This window comes from Phocoena sinus, chromosome 3 (genome assembly GCF_008692025.1).
Source record: "Phocoena sinus isolate mPhoSin1 chromosome 3, mPhoSin1.pri, whole genome shotgun sequence".
NCBI lineage: Eukaryota > Metazoa > Chordata > Mammalia > Artiodactyla > Phocoenidae > Phocoena > Phocoena sinus.
Genome location: NC_045765.1, coordinates 54,177,982 through 54,196,901, shown reverse-complemented (window position 1 = coordinate 54,196,901; position 18,920 = coordinate 54,177,982). Strand labels below are relative to the sequence as shown.

At 37.3% G+C, this 18,920-nt stretch overlaps 2 protein-coding genes across 2 annotated transcripts in view; one reads left to right on the top strand and one right to left on the bottom strand.

The window, feature by feature from the left end:
* The window catches only part of LOC116751289 (transcription initiation factor TFIID subunit 7-like), a 183,069-nt gene that overhangs the window by 55,764 nt on the left and 108,385 nt on the right, over positions 1-18,920 (bottom strand). The gene's annotated exons all lie outside the window — the stretch shown is intronic.
* LOC116751282 (protocadherin beta-5) lies at positions 5,059-7,968 on the top strand. The gene has a single exon (XM_032626992.1). The coding sequence runs from the start codon at positions 5,248-5,250 to the stop codon at positions 7,636-7,638; it is 2,391 nt and encodes a 796-aa protein (XP_032482883.1). The 5' UTR covers positions 5,059-5,247; the 3' UTR covers positions 7,639-7,968.

The following is an 18,920-nucleotide window of genomic DNA, read 5'->3' as shown; positions in this document are numbered from 1 at the left end:
AGGAAGGCTGCTAAAGACTAAAGTCAAAGAGAAAATCTTAAAAGCAATCACATGAAGATGACATATTGCTTTGAAAGGAACAACAATAAAATGGAGAACTGAATATCAAGCAGCCAAAAGACAAAGGAATGATGTCTTCAGAGTCCTGAAAAAAAAATAACTACCAGACTAGAATTCTATCACCAGAAAATATATCTTTCAAAAATGAAGCTTTCAAACAAACAAAAACTGCGAGAATTAATCACAGTCGCATCTGCACTAAAAGAAATACTTTTAGTGGAATTCATTAGGCAGAAGGAAAACAGTCCTGAAGGAATCACAGATTTGCAGGAAGAAATGAAGAACAAGAATAAGGGTAACTATAAATTGCTATTGATTATTAAAGGCAATAATAATAGTTTCTTAAAGGATTTAAAATATATATAACATTTTAATTCATGACAATAATAATGTAAAAGGCAGGTGCTATAAACAGAGTTAAGGAATTTTAAGGTTCTAAGCATTATCATGGGAGTAGTAAAATTAAATAATTTGTATTAGACTCTTGTAGATCAAAGATGGATGTTGTAATCTCTAAGATAATCACGAGGAGAATAATTTTAAAATTAATCGAAGGAAAAAAATAAATATCTAAATAATCGAAAAGAAGAAAAAAACTTTAGGGACAAATAGCAAAAATTTAGATGGTATATATAAGTGGATAGATATCAAATATTACATTAATTGCAATTGGATTAAATAATCCAATTAAACAACCAATATTGTCCGATTAGGTTTAAGAAAAATTCAACTATATGCTGTTACATAACTGTGTGTGTGTTATGACAGAAAGTTTGAAAATTTTAAAATAGAAAAAGATACATGACACAAACACTAACCAAAATAAACCAAGTATAGATATACTCACATAAGACAAAGGAGACTTTAAGATGCATTACTAGAGATAAAGAGAGATAGTTCATAATGATAAGGAGGTAAATATACCAGAAGTATGTCAATTCTAAGACTGAATATATCCCCATAAGATAATTACAAAATATAGAAAGTTAAACTGAAAGAACATAAATAAGAAATAGATAAATCCAGTCATAGGAGGAGGATGTATTACAACTCTCCCAACCCCTGATAGAATAAGAAGACATACCTAATATTAAAAATCTGAACAACACAATAATTATATCTGAATAAACTGACATACATAGTACACTGGAGAGTACACGTTCTTTTTATATGCACATGCATATATCAAAATTATCCATATTCTGGGTCATAAGGCAAGTCTCTAATTTTTTTTAAAGAATTGAAATCACTCAATATGCTCTTTGACAATGAAATTAAGGCAGAAATAAAAATTTAAAAGAAATACCCAAATGCTTCAAAATTAAATAATATAATCCATCAGTCAAAGAAGAAATCACAGAAGAAATTTACATATATTTTGAACTGGGTAAAAGTTAAGATCTGATCTATCAATACAGATTTTACAGGGAAATTTTAAAACTTTAAATGCACAGGTTAGAAAAGAAAGGTTAAAAATTAATAATCTAAGCTTTCATCTGAAGAAGCTAGAAAAAGAACAAACCAAATACCAATGTAGAAGGAAGAAAATAATACATATATATATATAAACATAAATAAATACAAAGCTGACAAATATACAACCAAGAAGATTAACAAAACTTAAAGTTGGTTCCATGTAATAATTAATAACTCTTATTAAAAACTCTTCATAAGACTAATGTTAAAAAGAAAGAAAACATCGATCATAAATATCAGGAATGAAAAAGGAACATCACTACCAATCCTACAGACATTAAAAAATAAAAGAGGATGTTATGAACAACTGTATGCCAATAAATTTGGTAATTTATGTAAAATGGAAAACATCTTTTAAAAACACAATATACTAAAACTGATTAGTCATGTCTTAAGTAAATTAAACTTGTGATTAAAAACCTTGCCACTTCAGTTCACACTAGTGAATTCTTCTAAATACTCATGGAACAACTAACACCAATTTATACAAAATCTTTTGGAAGACAGATAAATAGGAAATATTTCCCAGATTATTTGGGTACCAGCATGACTTCAATGGATTATGACATCCAAACCTGAATAGGACATCATAAGGAAGGAAAACTAGAGACCAATCTCTTTTACAAACACATATGGAAACATTCTAAACAAAATATCAGTAAATAAAATTCAGAAATATATAAAAGAGAAATAATAAATTATGAGAAAACTGTGTTATTTTAGGAATGCAAATCCAATCAATATATTACATTACATTAATAGGTAAAGGAGTAAAATCATATGATTACCTCAATGGATACAGAAAAAAGTCACTAGTGAGCACACACTCATGGTAAAATTGTTAGCAAACTGAAAACAGAAGGGAAGTTTCAGAAAGTATTTTAAAACCTACAGTAAACATTGTCCTTAATGGTAAATTATTTAAAACTTTCCCTCAGGGATCAAGAATGAGACAAGAATGCTTGCCTTTACTATTTCACTTCAGTGTTTTACTATAGGTTCTAACCAGTGGAATAAAGCAAAGAAAAAATAAAAGACACAATGATTGGAAGAGAAGAAATAAGTCTTTTTTAAAAATGACATGATTGTATACATTAAAAGTCATAAAGAATCTGCAGACTATTAGGATTAATAAATGAAGTAAGTAATGCCACTGGATATAAGGTCTACATGCAAATCATAATTGTATTTCTATACAGCAACAAAACCCAGAAAATTAAAAATTTCAAGCATCATTTACAATAGTTTCAGAAACATCAAATATCTAGAAACAAACATAACAATATGCATAAGACTTCTACACTGAAAAATATAAAATATTATTGAGAAAAGTTAAATATCTGAATAAACAGAGGAATATATAATGTTCAATAGTTAGAAGACTCAATATTGGGAATATGTCAGTTCTTCTCAATCTACAGATGCAATAAAATCCTAAACAAAACTTCAGATTTCTTTGTGGAAGCTGACAAGCTGAATCTAAAGTTTATATGGGGACTTCCCTGGCCATCCAGTGGTTAAGACTTCGCCTTCCAATGCAGGGGATGTGGGTTCAGTCCCTGATCGGGGAGCTAAGATCCCACATGCCTTGTGGCCAAAAATCCAAAACATGAATCAGAAGTAATACTGTAACAAATTCAATAAAGACTTAAAAAAAATAGTCCACATCAAAAAAAAATCTTTAAAAAAAGAGAAAGGTAAAGTTTATATGGAAATACAAAGGGACAATAATAACCAAAGCAGTCTTAAAGAAAAAGAATAAAACTGGAGGACTTATCAATCAGATACTAAAACCTATTATGAAGTATAGTAATTAAGATAATATTGTATTGTGGGATAAACAAAGAGAAAAATGGGAAAAAAAGGCTCTTGAACAGAACTATGGACCCCTGATTTATGAAAAAAATGGCACGTCAGAAACAACTGGGAATGGAACTTCTTTTCAATAGATGGTGCAGTCATTTGGATATTTATATGAAAAAAAAATAATTTAACCCTAACCTCATTAACATGAAAAAATAATTTCAGGAGGATTATAGCTCTAAATGTGAAAAGTAAAGTAATTAATTTTTCAAAAGCACCATACAACAATATTTTCTTCACTTTAGTGTATGCAAAGATTTAAAGAAAACACAAAAAGTTCTAACCATAAATAAAAAATATTGAAAAATTAGAGTAAAAGTTAAGAAGTTTTGTTCTTCAAAGATACAAGAGAGTTAAAATGCATGCCACAGAATGGGAGAGAATATTTGCAATACATACTTCTAAAAAAGTACTTATACCCAGTATATATAAGGAACTTCTAAAGATTAATAAGAAAAAAAGACAAATACCCTAAATAGAAAAATAGACAAAAAACTTATGTACTTCACAAGAATATACACTAATAAAAACAACCATGTGAAAAATGTGCTCAATTTAATTAATCATCAGGGAAATGCTAATTAAAATTACAATATGACATCATTACACACTCATCAGAGAGGTTAAAATTAAAAGATATTATCAAATGTTGACAAGCATATGGAGCAACTGGAACTCTCACTCTGCTGGTTTTGGTAAAAACACAGTTGAAAACTGTTTTGCAATATCTATTAAAGATATATATATATGTGCACATCTTAAGGCACAACAGTCTAACTCCTAGGAATATAGTAAATATAAATGCACACATAGACACCAAAAGACATATACAAGAGTGTTCATAGCAGCACTACTCAAAATATTCCCAAACTGAAAAACCCCAGTGTCCATCAACTGGAGAATAAAAAAACAAATGGTGGTATAGTCATACAATAGAATAACATAAAGCAATGAGAATAAAATAAATTAGAACAATATGTAACAGATGAATTTTACAAAGGTAATGTTGAGTGAAAGAAGACAAACATAACACTCTATAACTCCATTTGTATAAAAGTTCAAAAAAGACACACACAAGCTCTATGATAATAGAAATCTGGAGAGTGCTTACCTTTAGGGGGGAGGGTAGTGACCAGACAATGAGAGGAGGGGGCTTCTAGGGTTTTTGTAACATGTTAATTTCAATTTAGGCTTTGCTTATGAGTGTGTTTACTTCCTGAAAATTTTTTGAGTTGTACACTCATGATTTATGCCCTTTTCTAATATGTAATATTTTAAAATAAAAATAACTTTAATAGTGGAAACTTTTGTAAACATCCATTATTGCTTATTTCGTGAATATAATCAAATAAGAATCACACAAAAGAAAGTTTCTTCAAGTACTCAAAAGATATTTTATGAGGAATACTAGTGTTTTAGTTTGTTCTGAATAGTATTCTTTCGCTGGAAGTTAACTTAGCACATGTTTATTTAGAACTTACAATAACTGAGAAGTGGAGATACAACTGGGAACACTTCTGTGACTTAAAAGGTTCTAACTTGGAAAGAGACGGCAAATACTATATGCAATAGTAAATAAGGACGCCTGGTGGTGCTGCAGGCTAGGAGTAGGAATGAATGGCTCTGTGGATACCCGGGAAGCCATTAAGCTGGGAATCAGAACTCTGAATGCTTTCTAAAAGAAGGAAGCATTTTACATAAGATCTAGAGGCAGAGATCTCCAGAGAAGGGCATCGTTCTACTGCAGGTCAGTCAGAAAGATCTAATTCGAGTTTATTTAACCAAATCATCTGGGTTGATTGCATACGGAGTTGAAGAAACTGCAAGTTCTTGAACCGGGTCTGAACAATGGAGACTGCACCAGCAAAAACGCTACAGAAAAGGCAAGTTATCTTTCTTGCTATATTATTGCTTTTGTGGGAGCCTGGCTCTGAAGCAGTTAGGTATTCCATGCCAGAAGAAACTGAAAGTGGGTCTTTTGTGGCCACCCTGGCAAAAGACCTGGGGCTCAGTGTGGGGGAACTGACCACTCGGGGCGCGCGAATCCATTACAAAGGAAATAAACAGCTCTTGCAGCTGGATGTAACGACCGGGAATTTGCTTCTATATGAAAAACTAGACCGGGAGGTGCTGTGTGGGGCGACAGATCCCTGCATACTGCATTTCCAACTATTACTGGAAAACCCGGTGCAGTTTTTTGAAGCTGATCTGCAGCTCACAGATATAAATGACCATTCCCCAGAGTTCCTCGAGAGGGAAATGCTCCTAAAAATCCCAGAAAACGTCCAGACAGGGACTGTGTTTCCTTTGAAAATAGCTCAGGATTTTGACATAGGTAGCAACACTATTCAGAATTACACAATCAGCCCCAACTCCCATTTTCATGTTGTCACTCATAATCGCGGAGATGGCAGAAAATACCCAGAGCTGGTGCTGGACAAACCGCTGGATCGGGAGGAAGGGCCTGAGCTCAGTTTAACCCTCACGGCGCTGGATAGTGGGGCTCCGCCCAGGTCCGGGACCACTGCAGTCCGCATTGAAGTCGTGGACATCAATGACAACGCCCCTGAGTTTTTACAGTCGGTCTATGAGGTACAGATTCCGGAGAACAGCCCCCTAAACTCCTTAGTTGTCGCTGTCTCCGCCCGAGATTTAGATGCAGGGACGAATGGGAATGTAGCCTACGCTCTATTCCAAGGTGATGAAGCTACTCAACCATTTGTAATAGACGAAATAACAGGAGAAATTCGTCTGAAAAGGGCATTGGATTTCGAGGCAACTCGATATTATAACGTGGAGATTGCAGCCACAGATGGCGGGGGCCTTTCAGGAAAATGCACTGTAGTTATAAAGGTGGTGGATGTGAACGACAACGTCCCCGAACTGACCATGTCGACGCTCACCAGCTCTACCCCAGAAAACTCCCCAGAGACTGTGGTGGCTGTTTTCAGTGTTTCTGATCCAGATTCCGGGGACAACGGTAGGATGGTTTGCTCCATCCAGAATGATCTCCCCTTTCTTTTGAAACCCACATTCAAAAACTTTTACACCCTAGTGACCGAAAGGCCACTGGACAGAGAGAGCAGAGCAGAATACAACGTCACCATCACCGTCACAGATATGGGGACACCGAGACTGAAAACCCAGCACAACATAACCGTACTGGTGTCCGACGTCAACGACAACGCCCCCGCCTTCACCCAGACCTCCTACACCCTGTCCGTCCGCGAGAACAACAGCCCCGCCCTGCACATCGGCAGCGTCCGCGCCACAGACAGAGACGAGGGCGCCAACGCCCAGGTCACCTACTCGCTGCTGCCGACCCTCGACCCGCACGTGCCCCTGGCCTCCCTGGTGTCCATCAACCCGGACAACGGCCACCTGTTCGCCCTGAGGTCCCTGGACTACGAGGCCCTAAGGGCGTTCGAGTTCCGCGTGGGCGCCGCCGACCGCGGCTCGCCCGCGCTCAGCAGCCAGGCGCTGGTGCGCGTGCTCGTGGCGGACGACAACGACAACGCGCCCTTCGTGCTGTACCCGCTGCAGAACGCCTCGGCGCCCTGCACCGAGCTGGTGCCCAGGGCGGCCGAGGCGGGTTACCTGGTGACCAAGGTGGTGGCGGTGGACGGCGACTCGGGCCAGAACGCCTGGCTGTCGTACCAGCTGCTCAAGGCCACGGAGCCCGGCCTGTTCGGCGTGTGGGCGCACAACGGCGAGGTGCGCACGGCCCGGCTGCTGAGCGAGCGCGACGCAGCTAAGCACAGGCTGCTGGTGCTGGTCAAGGACAACGGCGAGCCGCCGCTCTCGGCCAGCGTCACGCTGCACGTGCTGCTGGTGGACGGCTTCTCGCAGCCCTACCTGCCGGCCCCGGAAGCGGAAGCGGCGGACGCGGTCCCGGCCGACCCGCTCACCGTCTACCTGGTGGTGGCCTTGGCGTCGGTGTCGTCGCTCTTCGTCTTCTCGGTGCTGGTGTTCGTCGCGGTGCGGCTGTGCAGGAGGGGCGGGGCGGCCTCGGTGGGTCGCTGCTCGGTGCCCGAGGGCCCCTTTCCGGGCCACCTGGTGGACGTCAGCGGCACGGGGACCCTGTGCCAGAGCTACCAGTACGAGGTGTGTCTGACGGGAGGATCCGGGTTAAATGAGTTTAAATTCTTGAAGCCGATTCTCCCCAACCTCCCGACCCAGGGCGCTGGTGAAGAAATAGAGGAAAACGCCAACTTGCGGAATAGCTCTGGATTCAGTTAGGGATCTCATCATGATGCAAGGTATTTGTCATTTATCTCTAATTTCCCCAGATACCGAATTTGAGGGCGTCATGGAGAAAAATTCCATCTTCCGATATAGCCTTGATTTCCTTTTTGTAGTGAATTAGTCCATTTAACTTTACCTTGTCCAGTTTTGGAAAACTAAATTCTGTTGTCATTGCATTTATTTATAGTGTGCCATTCCAAATCCTTGCATGCTGTTGATTTTCCTGAAATTTTTGCTCCTTCCGTTGGTACTTGTTGCAATGAACTGTCTTAATAAAATATTGTTTTCTCTATATTCAGTTTCATCACGCTCTAAGTTATTTGATGCTAAATAGCAAAAATTTTAAATGTTTACATAATATTCATTTTGTTTGCAAAGGAATATATTCATATAACAAATATAATACGTGAGAAAGCATGATGAAAACCAACACTTCTATTTACACTTCTTTCCTAGCTCTCATCCTATTGGAAAATAATTCTTTAAATGAATATTTTAATTCAATTATAACATTCATACAGAAAAGTGAAAAATCCTTAACACAGCTCACTGTATTTTCAGAAAGTGAACATACTTGGTATCAGCATCTTGAAGAAACGAAACATTATTAGCATCCCAGGTGCTACACAAATTACCCCTTAAAATCACTACCAGCTCAAGTATAACAAATATCTCGACTTCCAATACTATAGTTCAGTTTTGCCTGTTTTGAATTTATATAAATGGAATAGTAGAGTGTGAACTGTTTTGCATCTGGCTTCTCAACAATATGTTTATGACATTTATCCATGATATTGCTTTTAGTTTTAGTTCTTCATTCTTGTTGCTGTATAGTATTCCACTGTATGAATATGTCACAATTTATAACCCATCTTACTGTATGTGGATATTTGGGTTGGTGCAACGTTTGGCTGTTTGAATAATGCTGCTATAAACATTCTCTTACATGTCCTTCAACAAACATGTATATGCATTTCTGTTGGGTATATACCTAAGGGTGGAATTGCTGCTCATTTAGTAAGTGCATGTCCACTTTTAGTAGATATTTCCAAATCGTTTTCCAAAGTGGTTTACATTGCTTTCAGCAGTGTCTGGATATACCAGTTCCTCAGCATTCCTGCCAACACCTGGTATTATCTGTTTTTCATTTTATCCCTTTGGAAAGCACTTTTAAACCTTCATTTTCTAACTTTTTAAATACTTTCTTATCACTAAAGAATATGTTTGGGGCTTCCCTGGTGGCGCAGTGGTTGGGAGTCTGCCTGCCGATGCAGGGGACAAGGGTTCGTGCCCCGGTTCGGGAAGATCCCACATGCCGCGGAGCGGCTGCGCCCGTGAGCCATGGCTGCTGAGCCTGCGCGTCCGGAGCCTGTTGCTCCGCAACGGGAGAGGCCACAACAGCGGGAGGCCCGCGTACCGCAAAAAAAAAAAAAAAAAAAAAAAAAAAAAAAAGAATATGTTTGTAACTTTTTCGTAAACTTTAAACAATTTCATGCTATTGTTGTTTGGTATCCGGTACTTAAAATTTCTCTCATACATCTTTCACATATAGCTGTCTCACTATTTTCTGTTACTTCTCTGCTCAAACTGAAAGCTCCATTTATTGTTCCACTAATAACAGTTTCTTTTGATTTTCTTGCATGAAAGAAACGAATAGAATTCTTATTTTTCCTGTTACTTGTTTCTCCCTTATACTTTCAAACCTCTCAAAAATGCGCTTTTACTTTTATATAGTTAGGGTTAATGACCCATTCTACAACTGTAGCTAAGAAGTCCTTGTTTGTCTATAGATGTTTTAAAACCTGAAAAGCAATGTTAAAATTTTACTTTTAATGACCATATAAATTATGAATGCCCTGCAGGTAAAGATCACCAGGAACACATTATATCAGAACATTATAGTCAGTAAAGGTGGGTTTACTGACTTATAATGAGGGAGACTGCACACCATGGGGAACCATGGGTCAACTAAGTAACAGTGCCCTACAAAGGAGCTAGAGGATTTGGGCTTATGTTAGGTGATTGCGGTAGGGTTCAAGAAAGTCTCCTTCTTTCCTTTTTTTTTTTTTTTTAATTCCTTCTCTTTGCTACAGTATATCCTCTAGTGGCTTCTTAAGAGAGAGTGCACAAAAATAAACTTTCTCTGTCTCTGCATATCTGAAAATGCATTTAGTTTTCACTTCCACTTCATAAATGTCTTACATGTTACTTATGTCATTCAATGTTTTATATATTCTAACTATTCGTGCCTTTTCATATCTGAGATTTTTTCATCTCTAGTATTATTTCCTTAATAATTGTATTCGTAACTTTAGCTTGTTATGTTTGTCTGAGACTTGTACTTGTTGGATATTAAACATGTTAAATTGTTTCTCTATCTTTCTTATATTTCTCTTTTACAACTTTGGTTTTTCCTCTATATCCTAACTTAGAGTTAGTCCCTCACTTTATTTTGAGTATTTTTATTGAATTTTTAATTTTAGTGGCATATTTAAATCCCTAAGAGTTTTCTTATTATCTGATTGTGTCTTTTCCATAGTAGCACTTGGGATTTTCAAAGTTCACTTTATTTCCTGAATGATCTGTTTCCTGGAGGTTGCATTTCTCTTTTTGTGTTTCTGTGTCATTTGTGGTTTTCATATGTCTGGTGATAGATTATCTGTTCATATGTAAGAAAAAGAAACTGAGTAGCTGGTGTGTAGCAATTGCTGTTTTCTCTGCTTTGTTTTTATTCAAGATTTTTTTGATGTGGACCATTTTTAAATTCTTTATTGAATTTGTTACAGTATTGCTTCTGTTTTATGTTTTGGCTTCTCGGCTGTGAGGCATGTGGGTGCTTAGCTCCCTGACCAGGGATCAAACCTGCATCCCCTGCATTGGAAGGTGAAGTGTTAACCACTGGGCTACCAGGGAAGTCCCAAGTCTTCTCTGCTTTGTGTGATAAGGTGGTCTGCACCCAAGTTTCTGTCCTGAGTGGAAATTTTGACATGGTGCTCCATGTGAGGTAGTGCAGAGCCAGGTTTATAAAATATCAGACTTTACTTTAAGGGGCATTGTGATGAATGGGCAAAGAACTCTTTTCAGGATGTGGCCCGGCAAGTGTCAGGATACAAAGGTTTTATGCTGGGACTCCTAAAATCTACACTAAAATATCCTAGTGTTCTCCAAAAAAATTTCTTTTATTTCTTTAGAAATGAGCCTTAATGTTTTTGAAGGAAGGTCTGGAGGGAAACTAATAATTATTAAAATTATATGTTACATACAATGTATTATTATTATTACTATTATACAATTTCTATGCACCTTACTGTTTTCTAAATTCTTTACACATATCTCATTTAATCCTCAAAATAATGGTACAATTGGTATCCCAATTTTAGAGATGAACAAACTGGACATAAAGAATTAAAGTAACTTGCCCAATGCTACCTAGCTAGTAAGTGGTGGAATCAGGATTTGAGTCCAGGCAGCCTGACCCTAAAGACATTACTTTTTTGTTTTTATTTTTTTCTATTTTGAAATCTATTAAGTATTCCAAAAAGTGTATACAATGTATATGTGCAATTTAAAATAAAAATAATAAATGTTCATCACCCAGCTTAAGAATTAGAACAATACCAACACCTTGGAAATCCCTGTGTGCCTCCATGATAACATCTTCCACCCTCATTATAATCAACCACTATCCTGAATTTTTAATTAATTACTTGTTATTCTTTGTAATTATATCAGATATGCATATATAGCTAAATAATACATTGTTTGATTTTTGTCTGTCTTTGAAATTTATATAAATGGATTCATGTAGTATGGATCATCTGTGGGCTTGCTTTTTTCAATCATTATGGTATTGAATTCATCCATGTTAATGCAGTTCATTCATTTACACCGCTCTACAGTATTCCACTATATAAATACACCTTCACCTCTAAATTCATTTTAATGTTGATTGACTTTTGGGTTGCTCCAAGAGTTTTGTTACCATAATAATACCGCTATAAGCATTCTTGAATACATCTCCTCATGCACTTGAGCAAGAGTTCCTTTTGGGTACAGGCACATCTAGGAAGGTACTACCTGGGTCATACCAACAACTAGAAAGATATCGAAGTGAATAAAATAGACTATTAAAAGATGCCAACACCAAGATGAAAGAGATGTTGGAAATATCTGAGAATGATTTTTAAGTGGACTGAAAAATGCCTCAATGAGCAATTATAAACATGCTTGAAACAAAAGAAAAAATATTCTCAGAAAAGAAATGTAAAGTGGCAGCAAGGAAATAAAGAAATATAAAGGAATACCAATGGAATTTTTACAAATTAAAAATACAATCATTGAAATGAAAAACAGTAGATAAGCTCAACAACAGGAATACAAAGAGTCAGGGAACTAGAAGATAGAACAATAGCAATTATGTACCCAATTTGAGCAAAAGAGAGAAAACAGTGTAAAAATTAACAGAGCCTCAGGGACCTGTTGGACAATACCAAGAGATCAAATATTTGTGTCACTGGAATTCCAGAAGGAGAGGAGAAGACTTTCCAAATGCGGCAAAAGATAGAGACCCAGAGATTCAAGAAGTCAAACAAATCCAAAGCAAGATAAACAAACAAACAAAGAATTTATACCAAAAGACACAGTCAAATTTCTGAAAACTAAAAAGAAGGAAAAAATCTTAAAAGCAGCAAGAAAGAAATGACACATTACCCATAGGGCAATAACTAGCTGAATGAGAGTAGACTTCTCATCAGAAACCATGGATTGTCAGAAGAAACTGGCGTATTTTCCAAGTGGTGAAAGAAAAGAAAAATTAACAGGCCTACCCTAAAAAAAAAAAAAAAAAAAAAAAAGGCTATAGGGAGTTCTCCAAACAGAAAGGAATCAATAAAAAAAGGAATCTTGGAACATCAGGAAAGAAGGAAGAACACAGTAAACAAAAATATGGGTAAACACAATAGACTTTCCTTCTCCTTTTTAGAATTTAGTTTTCTAAATTATGTTTCACGGTTGAATCCAAAATTATAATACTGTCTAATATAGTTCAAAATGTATGTAGAGGAAATATTTAAGACAATTATAAATGGGGGAGAGTAAAGGTATGTAAAGGGAGGAAGGTTTTCAACGCTTCTCTTGAACTGGTAAAATGACAACCAGTAAACTGTGATAAGTTATGTGTGGGCCAACCACTATAAAAGCTATACAAAGTGATACACTAAAGCCCACTATAGAGAAATCAAAGTAGAATTCTAAAAAACATTCTAATAACCCACAAGAAGACAGGAAAAAGAAAATGGAGAAAGAAAAGATAGACACATAAAATGGCAGACTTAAGCTTTAACATATCAGTAATTATATTAAATGTAAGTGGTCTGAACACACCAATTAAAAGAGATGGGCAGAATGGGTTTTTAAAAATGACCAACCATATGCTGTCTATAGGAAACTTCACTTCAAATATAATGATACAGGGGCTTCCCTGGTGGCACAGTGATTAAGAATCCACCTGCCAGTGCAGGGGACACAGGGTCGAGCCCTGGTCTGGGAAGATCCCACAGGCTGTGGAGCAACTAAGCCCGTGAACCACAACTATTGAACCTGCGCTCTAGAGCCCATGAGCCACAACTACTGAAGCCTGCTCACCTAGAGCCCATGCTCTGCAACAAGAGAAGCCACTGCAGTGAGAAGCCCACACACCACAACAAAGAGTAGCCCCCACTCGCCGCAACTAGAGAAAACCCATGCACAGCAATGAAGACCCAATGCAGCCAAAAATTAATTAATTAATTAATTAGAAAACATATATAATGATACAGGCAGATTGAAAGTAAAAAGATAGAAAAATATGCAAAGAAAATGACATTGGAGATATAGTAGGACATTATATAATGATAAAAGAAGACATAGAAAGCCTAAATATGTACACACCAAACAACAGAGTTGAAAAATATGTGAAGCAAAACCTGATAGAACTGAAAGGAGAAATAGATCCACAATTAAAGTTGGAGACTTAAACACCCTCTCTCAACCCTATCTCAACTGACAGAACAACTAGGCAGAAAATCAGCAAGAGTACAGAAAACTCAATACCATCAACCAACATATTTATAGAACACCCACCCAAGAACTCCAGAATACACATCCTTTTCAAATGCTCAGAGAAGACAGACCATTTAAACAAGTCCATAATACAAACTTCAACCAATTTTTAAAAATTGAAATCATACAGCATGGGTTCTCCAACCACAATGGAATCAAACTAGAAATCAACAGAAAAATAACAGGAAAATCTTCAAACACTTGGAAACTAAACAACACACTTCTAACTAATCCATGGGTCAAACACAAAGTCTCAAGGGAAAATTTTCAAATATATTGAAGTGAATGATCTTCCCCATCCATTTCAGATTTCAAATGTGTTTAGCATCAAACTGTTTATATTTTAAAACTTTTCTGCTACATATATCACATCAGTTGAAAGGTTTTCATAAGTTATTGGCTTATATATCACTTCTGTCTTTTCCCTGAATAATTGTGTTTTTCCTTGCACATAACTAAATTTAGAAAGATTTCCAAGAGGTTCAATCCATCCTTGAAGTTTAGTCTTTATCTTTCATTTTTAATAACTTGAAGATATTTTAAATGTTATAATGGAATGAAAGGAAAACAAACACACGTGGCATATAAATGGAAATCAGCTTGATCAGCTATGCAACAGTTATGTTAACTAAATAAAATTAAGTTTAACACACTTTACAATGTTTCATCAGTTAAAGTACTATTTCAACTCACTGGTAATAATACAACTAAATTAATCTTGAAATGGTCACTTCAAATTAGCATACATAAGCAAGAAAGAGCATGGGACATGGTGATTTTTTACATTGTTTACCTTTCTGTGTTGTGTCCAGAGGAGACCAATATTTTGCCACCTAATTATTAAAATTAACCTGGAAAATATAATTAAGACAGTTCCCAGTGAATCATGGAAACTTTCATTATCTTTAACACTGATGGATCCATTTGTTAAAAATGACACAGTTAAGATTGGTGCATTTCAATTTTGTAAACATTATCTTAAGAAAAGAACTATACAGTACTGGCACAAAAACAGAAATATAGATCAATGGAACAGGATAGAAAACCCAGAGATAAACCCATGCACATATGGTCACCTTATCTTTGATAAAGGAGGCAAGAATATACAGTGGAGAAAAGACAGCCTCTTCAATAAGTGGTGCTGGGGAAACTGGACAGCTACATGTAAAAGAATGAAATTAGAACACTCCCTAACACCATACACAAAAATAAACTCAAAATAGATTGACGACCTAAATGTAAGGCCAGACACTATAAAACGCTTAGAGGAAAACATAGGCAGAACACTCTATAACATAAATCACAGCAAGATCCTTTTTGACCCACCTCCTAGAGAAATGGAAATAAAAACAAAAATAAACAAATGGGACCTAATGAAAGTTAAAAGCTTTTGCACAGCAAAGAAAACCATAAACAAGATGAAAAGACAACCCTCAGAATGGGAGAAAACATTTGCAAATGAAGCAACTGACAAAGGATTAATCTCCAAAATTTACAAGCAGCTCATACAGCTCAGTATGAAAAAAACAAAAAGCCCAATCCAAAAATGGGCAGAAGACCTAAACAGACATTTCTCCAAAGAAGATACGTAGATTGCCAACAAACACATGAAAGAATGCTCAACATCATTAATCATTAGGGAAACGCAAATCAAAACTACAATGAGGGGCTTCCCTGGTGGCGCAGTGGTTGAGGGTCCGCCTGCCGATGCAGGGGACGCGGGTTCGTGCCCCGGTCTGGGAGGATCCCGCATGCCGCGGAGCGGCTGGGCCCGTGGGCCATGGCCGCTGGGCCTGCGCGTCCGGAGCCTGTGCTCCGCAGCGGGAGAGGCCGCAGCGGTGAGAGGCCCGCGTAACGCATAAAAAAAAAAAAAAAAACAAAAAAAAACTACAATGAGATATCATCTCACACAGGTCAGAATGGCCATCATCAAAAAATCTACAAACAATAAATGCTGGAGAGGGTGTGGAGAAAAGGGAACACTCTTGCACTGCTGGTGGGAATGTGAATTGGTACAGCCAGTATGGAGAACAGTATGGAGGTTCCTTAAAAAACTAAAAATATAACTACCCTACGACCCAGCAATCCCACTACTGGGCATATACCCTGAGAAAACCATAATTCAAAAAGAGTCATGTACCACAATGTTCATTGCAGCTCTATTTACAATAGCCAGGACATGGAAGCAACCTAAGTGTCCATCAACAGATGAATGGATAAAGAAGATATGGCACATATATACAATGGAATATTACTCAGCCATAAAAAGAAACGAAATTGAGATTTGTAGTGAGGTGAATGGACCTAGAGTCTGTCATACAGAGTGAAGTAAGTCAGAAAGAGAAAAACAAATACCGTATGCTAACACATACATATGGAATCTAAAAAACAAACAAAAAAATGGTCATGAAGAACCTAGGGGCAAGACAGGAATAAAGACACAGACCTACTAGAGAATGGACTTGAGGATATGGGGAGGGGGAAGGGTAAGCTGGGACAAAGTGAGAGAGTGGCATGGACATATATACACTACCAAACGTAAAATAGATAGCTAGTGGGAAGCAGCCGCATAGCACAGGGAGATCAGCTCGGTGCTTTGTGACCACCTAAAGGGGTGGGATAGGGAGGGTGGGAGGGAGGGAGATGCAAGAGGGAAGAGATATGGGGATATATGTATATGTATAGGTGATCCACTTTGTTATAAAGCAGAAACTAACACACCATTGTAAAGCAATTATACTCCAATAAAGATGTTAAAAAAAGAAAAAAAGAAAAGAACTATACAAAAAAAAAACACTGAGTGGGAGGCATAAAGTGGAGGAAAAAGTACAGATGAAACAAGACAGAATGTTGTGAAGCTGGGTGATGTGTACATGCAAGTTTATGCTGTTTACTTTGTATATGTTGAACTTTTTCCATAATAAAGACTTGAAATGAATTATTTCTTGTGAGACGTTTGTAAAAGCAAAGTCAGTTCAACTCTAGCCGATCAAATCAAAGCAACTGAGAAGCATTTTCCTGATGGAATCTAATGTAATCCACTTTCCAAAAAGGCAGTTTCTTCACATACCCAACTGATATCTTTTGGGGTTACATTAAGATACTATTTTCTTGGGGCTTCCCTGGTGGTGCAGTGGTTAAGAATCCGCCTGCCAATGCAGGGGACATGGGTTCGAGCCCTGGTCTGGGAAGATCCCACATGCCGCAGAGTAAGCCTGTGCACCACAGATACTGAGCTTGCACTCTAGAGCCCGTGAGCCACAACTACTGAGCCCTCGTGCCACAACTACTGAAGCCCGCAGGCCTGAGAGCCCGTGCTCTGCAACAAGAGAAGCCACTGCAATGAGAAGCTGGCGCACCGCAATGAAGAGTAGCCCCTGCTCGCCACAACTAGAGAAAGCCTGTGCACAGCAACAAAGACCCAATGCAGCCAAAAAAAAAAAAAAAGTTTTTTTTAAAAAAAGAGGGGCTTCCCTGGTGGCGCAGTGGTTAAGAATCCACCTGCCAATGCAGGGCACATGGGTTCGAGCCCTGGTCCAGGAAGATCCCACATGCCTCAGAGCAACTAAGCCTGTGCACCACAATTATTGAACCTGCACTCTAGAGCCCACAAGCCACAACTACTGAAGCCCCCGCGCCTAGAGCCCGTGTTCTGCAACAAGAGAAGCCACCACAATGAGAAGCTCACGCACGGCAAAGAAGAGTAGTCCCCGCTTGCCACAACTAGAGAAAGCCCGCGTGCAGCAACGAAGATCCAACGCAGCCAAAAATAAATAAATTTTAAAAAAAAGAGGAAACCAAAGAAGATAACAAAAAGATACTATCTTCTTTCTCTCTATCATAAAAGGTAATGCTCTCACAGACACTTCAATGATCTAACTTGATTTTTTACACATACTGTACTAATAATTAAGATTTGCTTCAAAATGAAAAAATAATTTAATAAGCTGTATTTGAGGATGCCTTCAGGCAGAGAGTGAATAAAGGACTCTGTGGATGCCAGCGATGCCATTAAGTTGGAATCAGAACTCAGACTGCCCACTGAAAGGAGGAAGCATTGAGGATTGAGCTAGAAATAATTTTGTTTCAGAGAAGAAGCTAAACCCATCCAAGATGTTTATGATTGTTGGTTTTACTTCATCAGTGTATTTTGTTATTCAGATCCTCAAGGAAGTCTGTTCTCAGTAACATTTATCAAGTGAAACAAAATGATCTTAATTTTATCCTTCTGGGTAGATGGAGGTGCTTTTCAACTAGAAAATGACTTCATCTGTTCAGAGTTTAGATTTATTTACCTTTATTTATTTTAGCTAGAGTTGAAGTATTTTGAAAAATATCATTTTTAATCCTCCATATTCACTCCTTACCTGAAGTGAATTTTGCTTGAACTCGATTGATTTCACCTCTCAATAAATATGAAATCATTCTTAAATGAATCATGTTTGGTGTATTTTGTGTACTCAGATATGCACTGACCCACTTAATGTATTCTCAGGAAGTTTAGAGATACATTTTCCAATTTATCTGAGCAGAAACTGGTGAGCTGTGAATGAATATAGCCATGATGAACCATCATTGAATTCCAGGGTATCCACTCAAATATAATTCACCTTTCACACTACCTTATTTGGTCTATATTTATAGGACCTAGTGTCATCCTTGTTGTGAGAGACCGGTAGAGGTGATTCTTGAACGTTTGTTTTCTGCATTGCATATGCTCTTACAACAGGGCAATATATTTGGACCTTGATTAATTACTTAATATAGCAGGGAAATTTAACCCAAAAGTTACAATAAAATGAAGACCACTAATAAAATCATGACCATTTCTACCCATACAAAAATGCAGGGAATCCTAAAATGCTTACTTATGACAGATACCTGATTGCTCCTAGTCCCTCTTTTAAATACTTTAATTTGATTAGATACTTCTATCTTAAGTATTTCTTGGCCTCAATTTTCCTAATAGCCTAATTGTTCCCTGTACTGTGCAGGTGTGCCCACAAAACAAAGTAAGTATGTTGTTCATATCATATTATTAGCCATATAATTTAGAGAATGATTGTGTATTTTAAGATTGGTCTTGCTAACCAACTTTTACATTTTGTATAGTTTGTTGATGGGACAATTAAATAGTATACTTGGATTCAGAAATTACACTGCTCCTCAGAGATAAA

Bases quoted from the DNA above. Each gene is read 5' to 3' on its own strand.
- LOC116751282 (XM_032626992.1), top strand. From the start codon at position 5,248: ATGGAGACTGCACCAGCAAAAACGCTACAGAAAAGGCAAGTTATCTTT.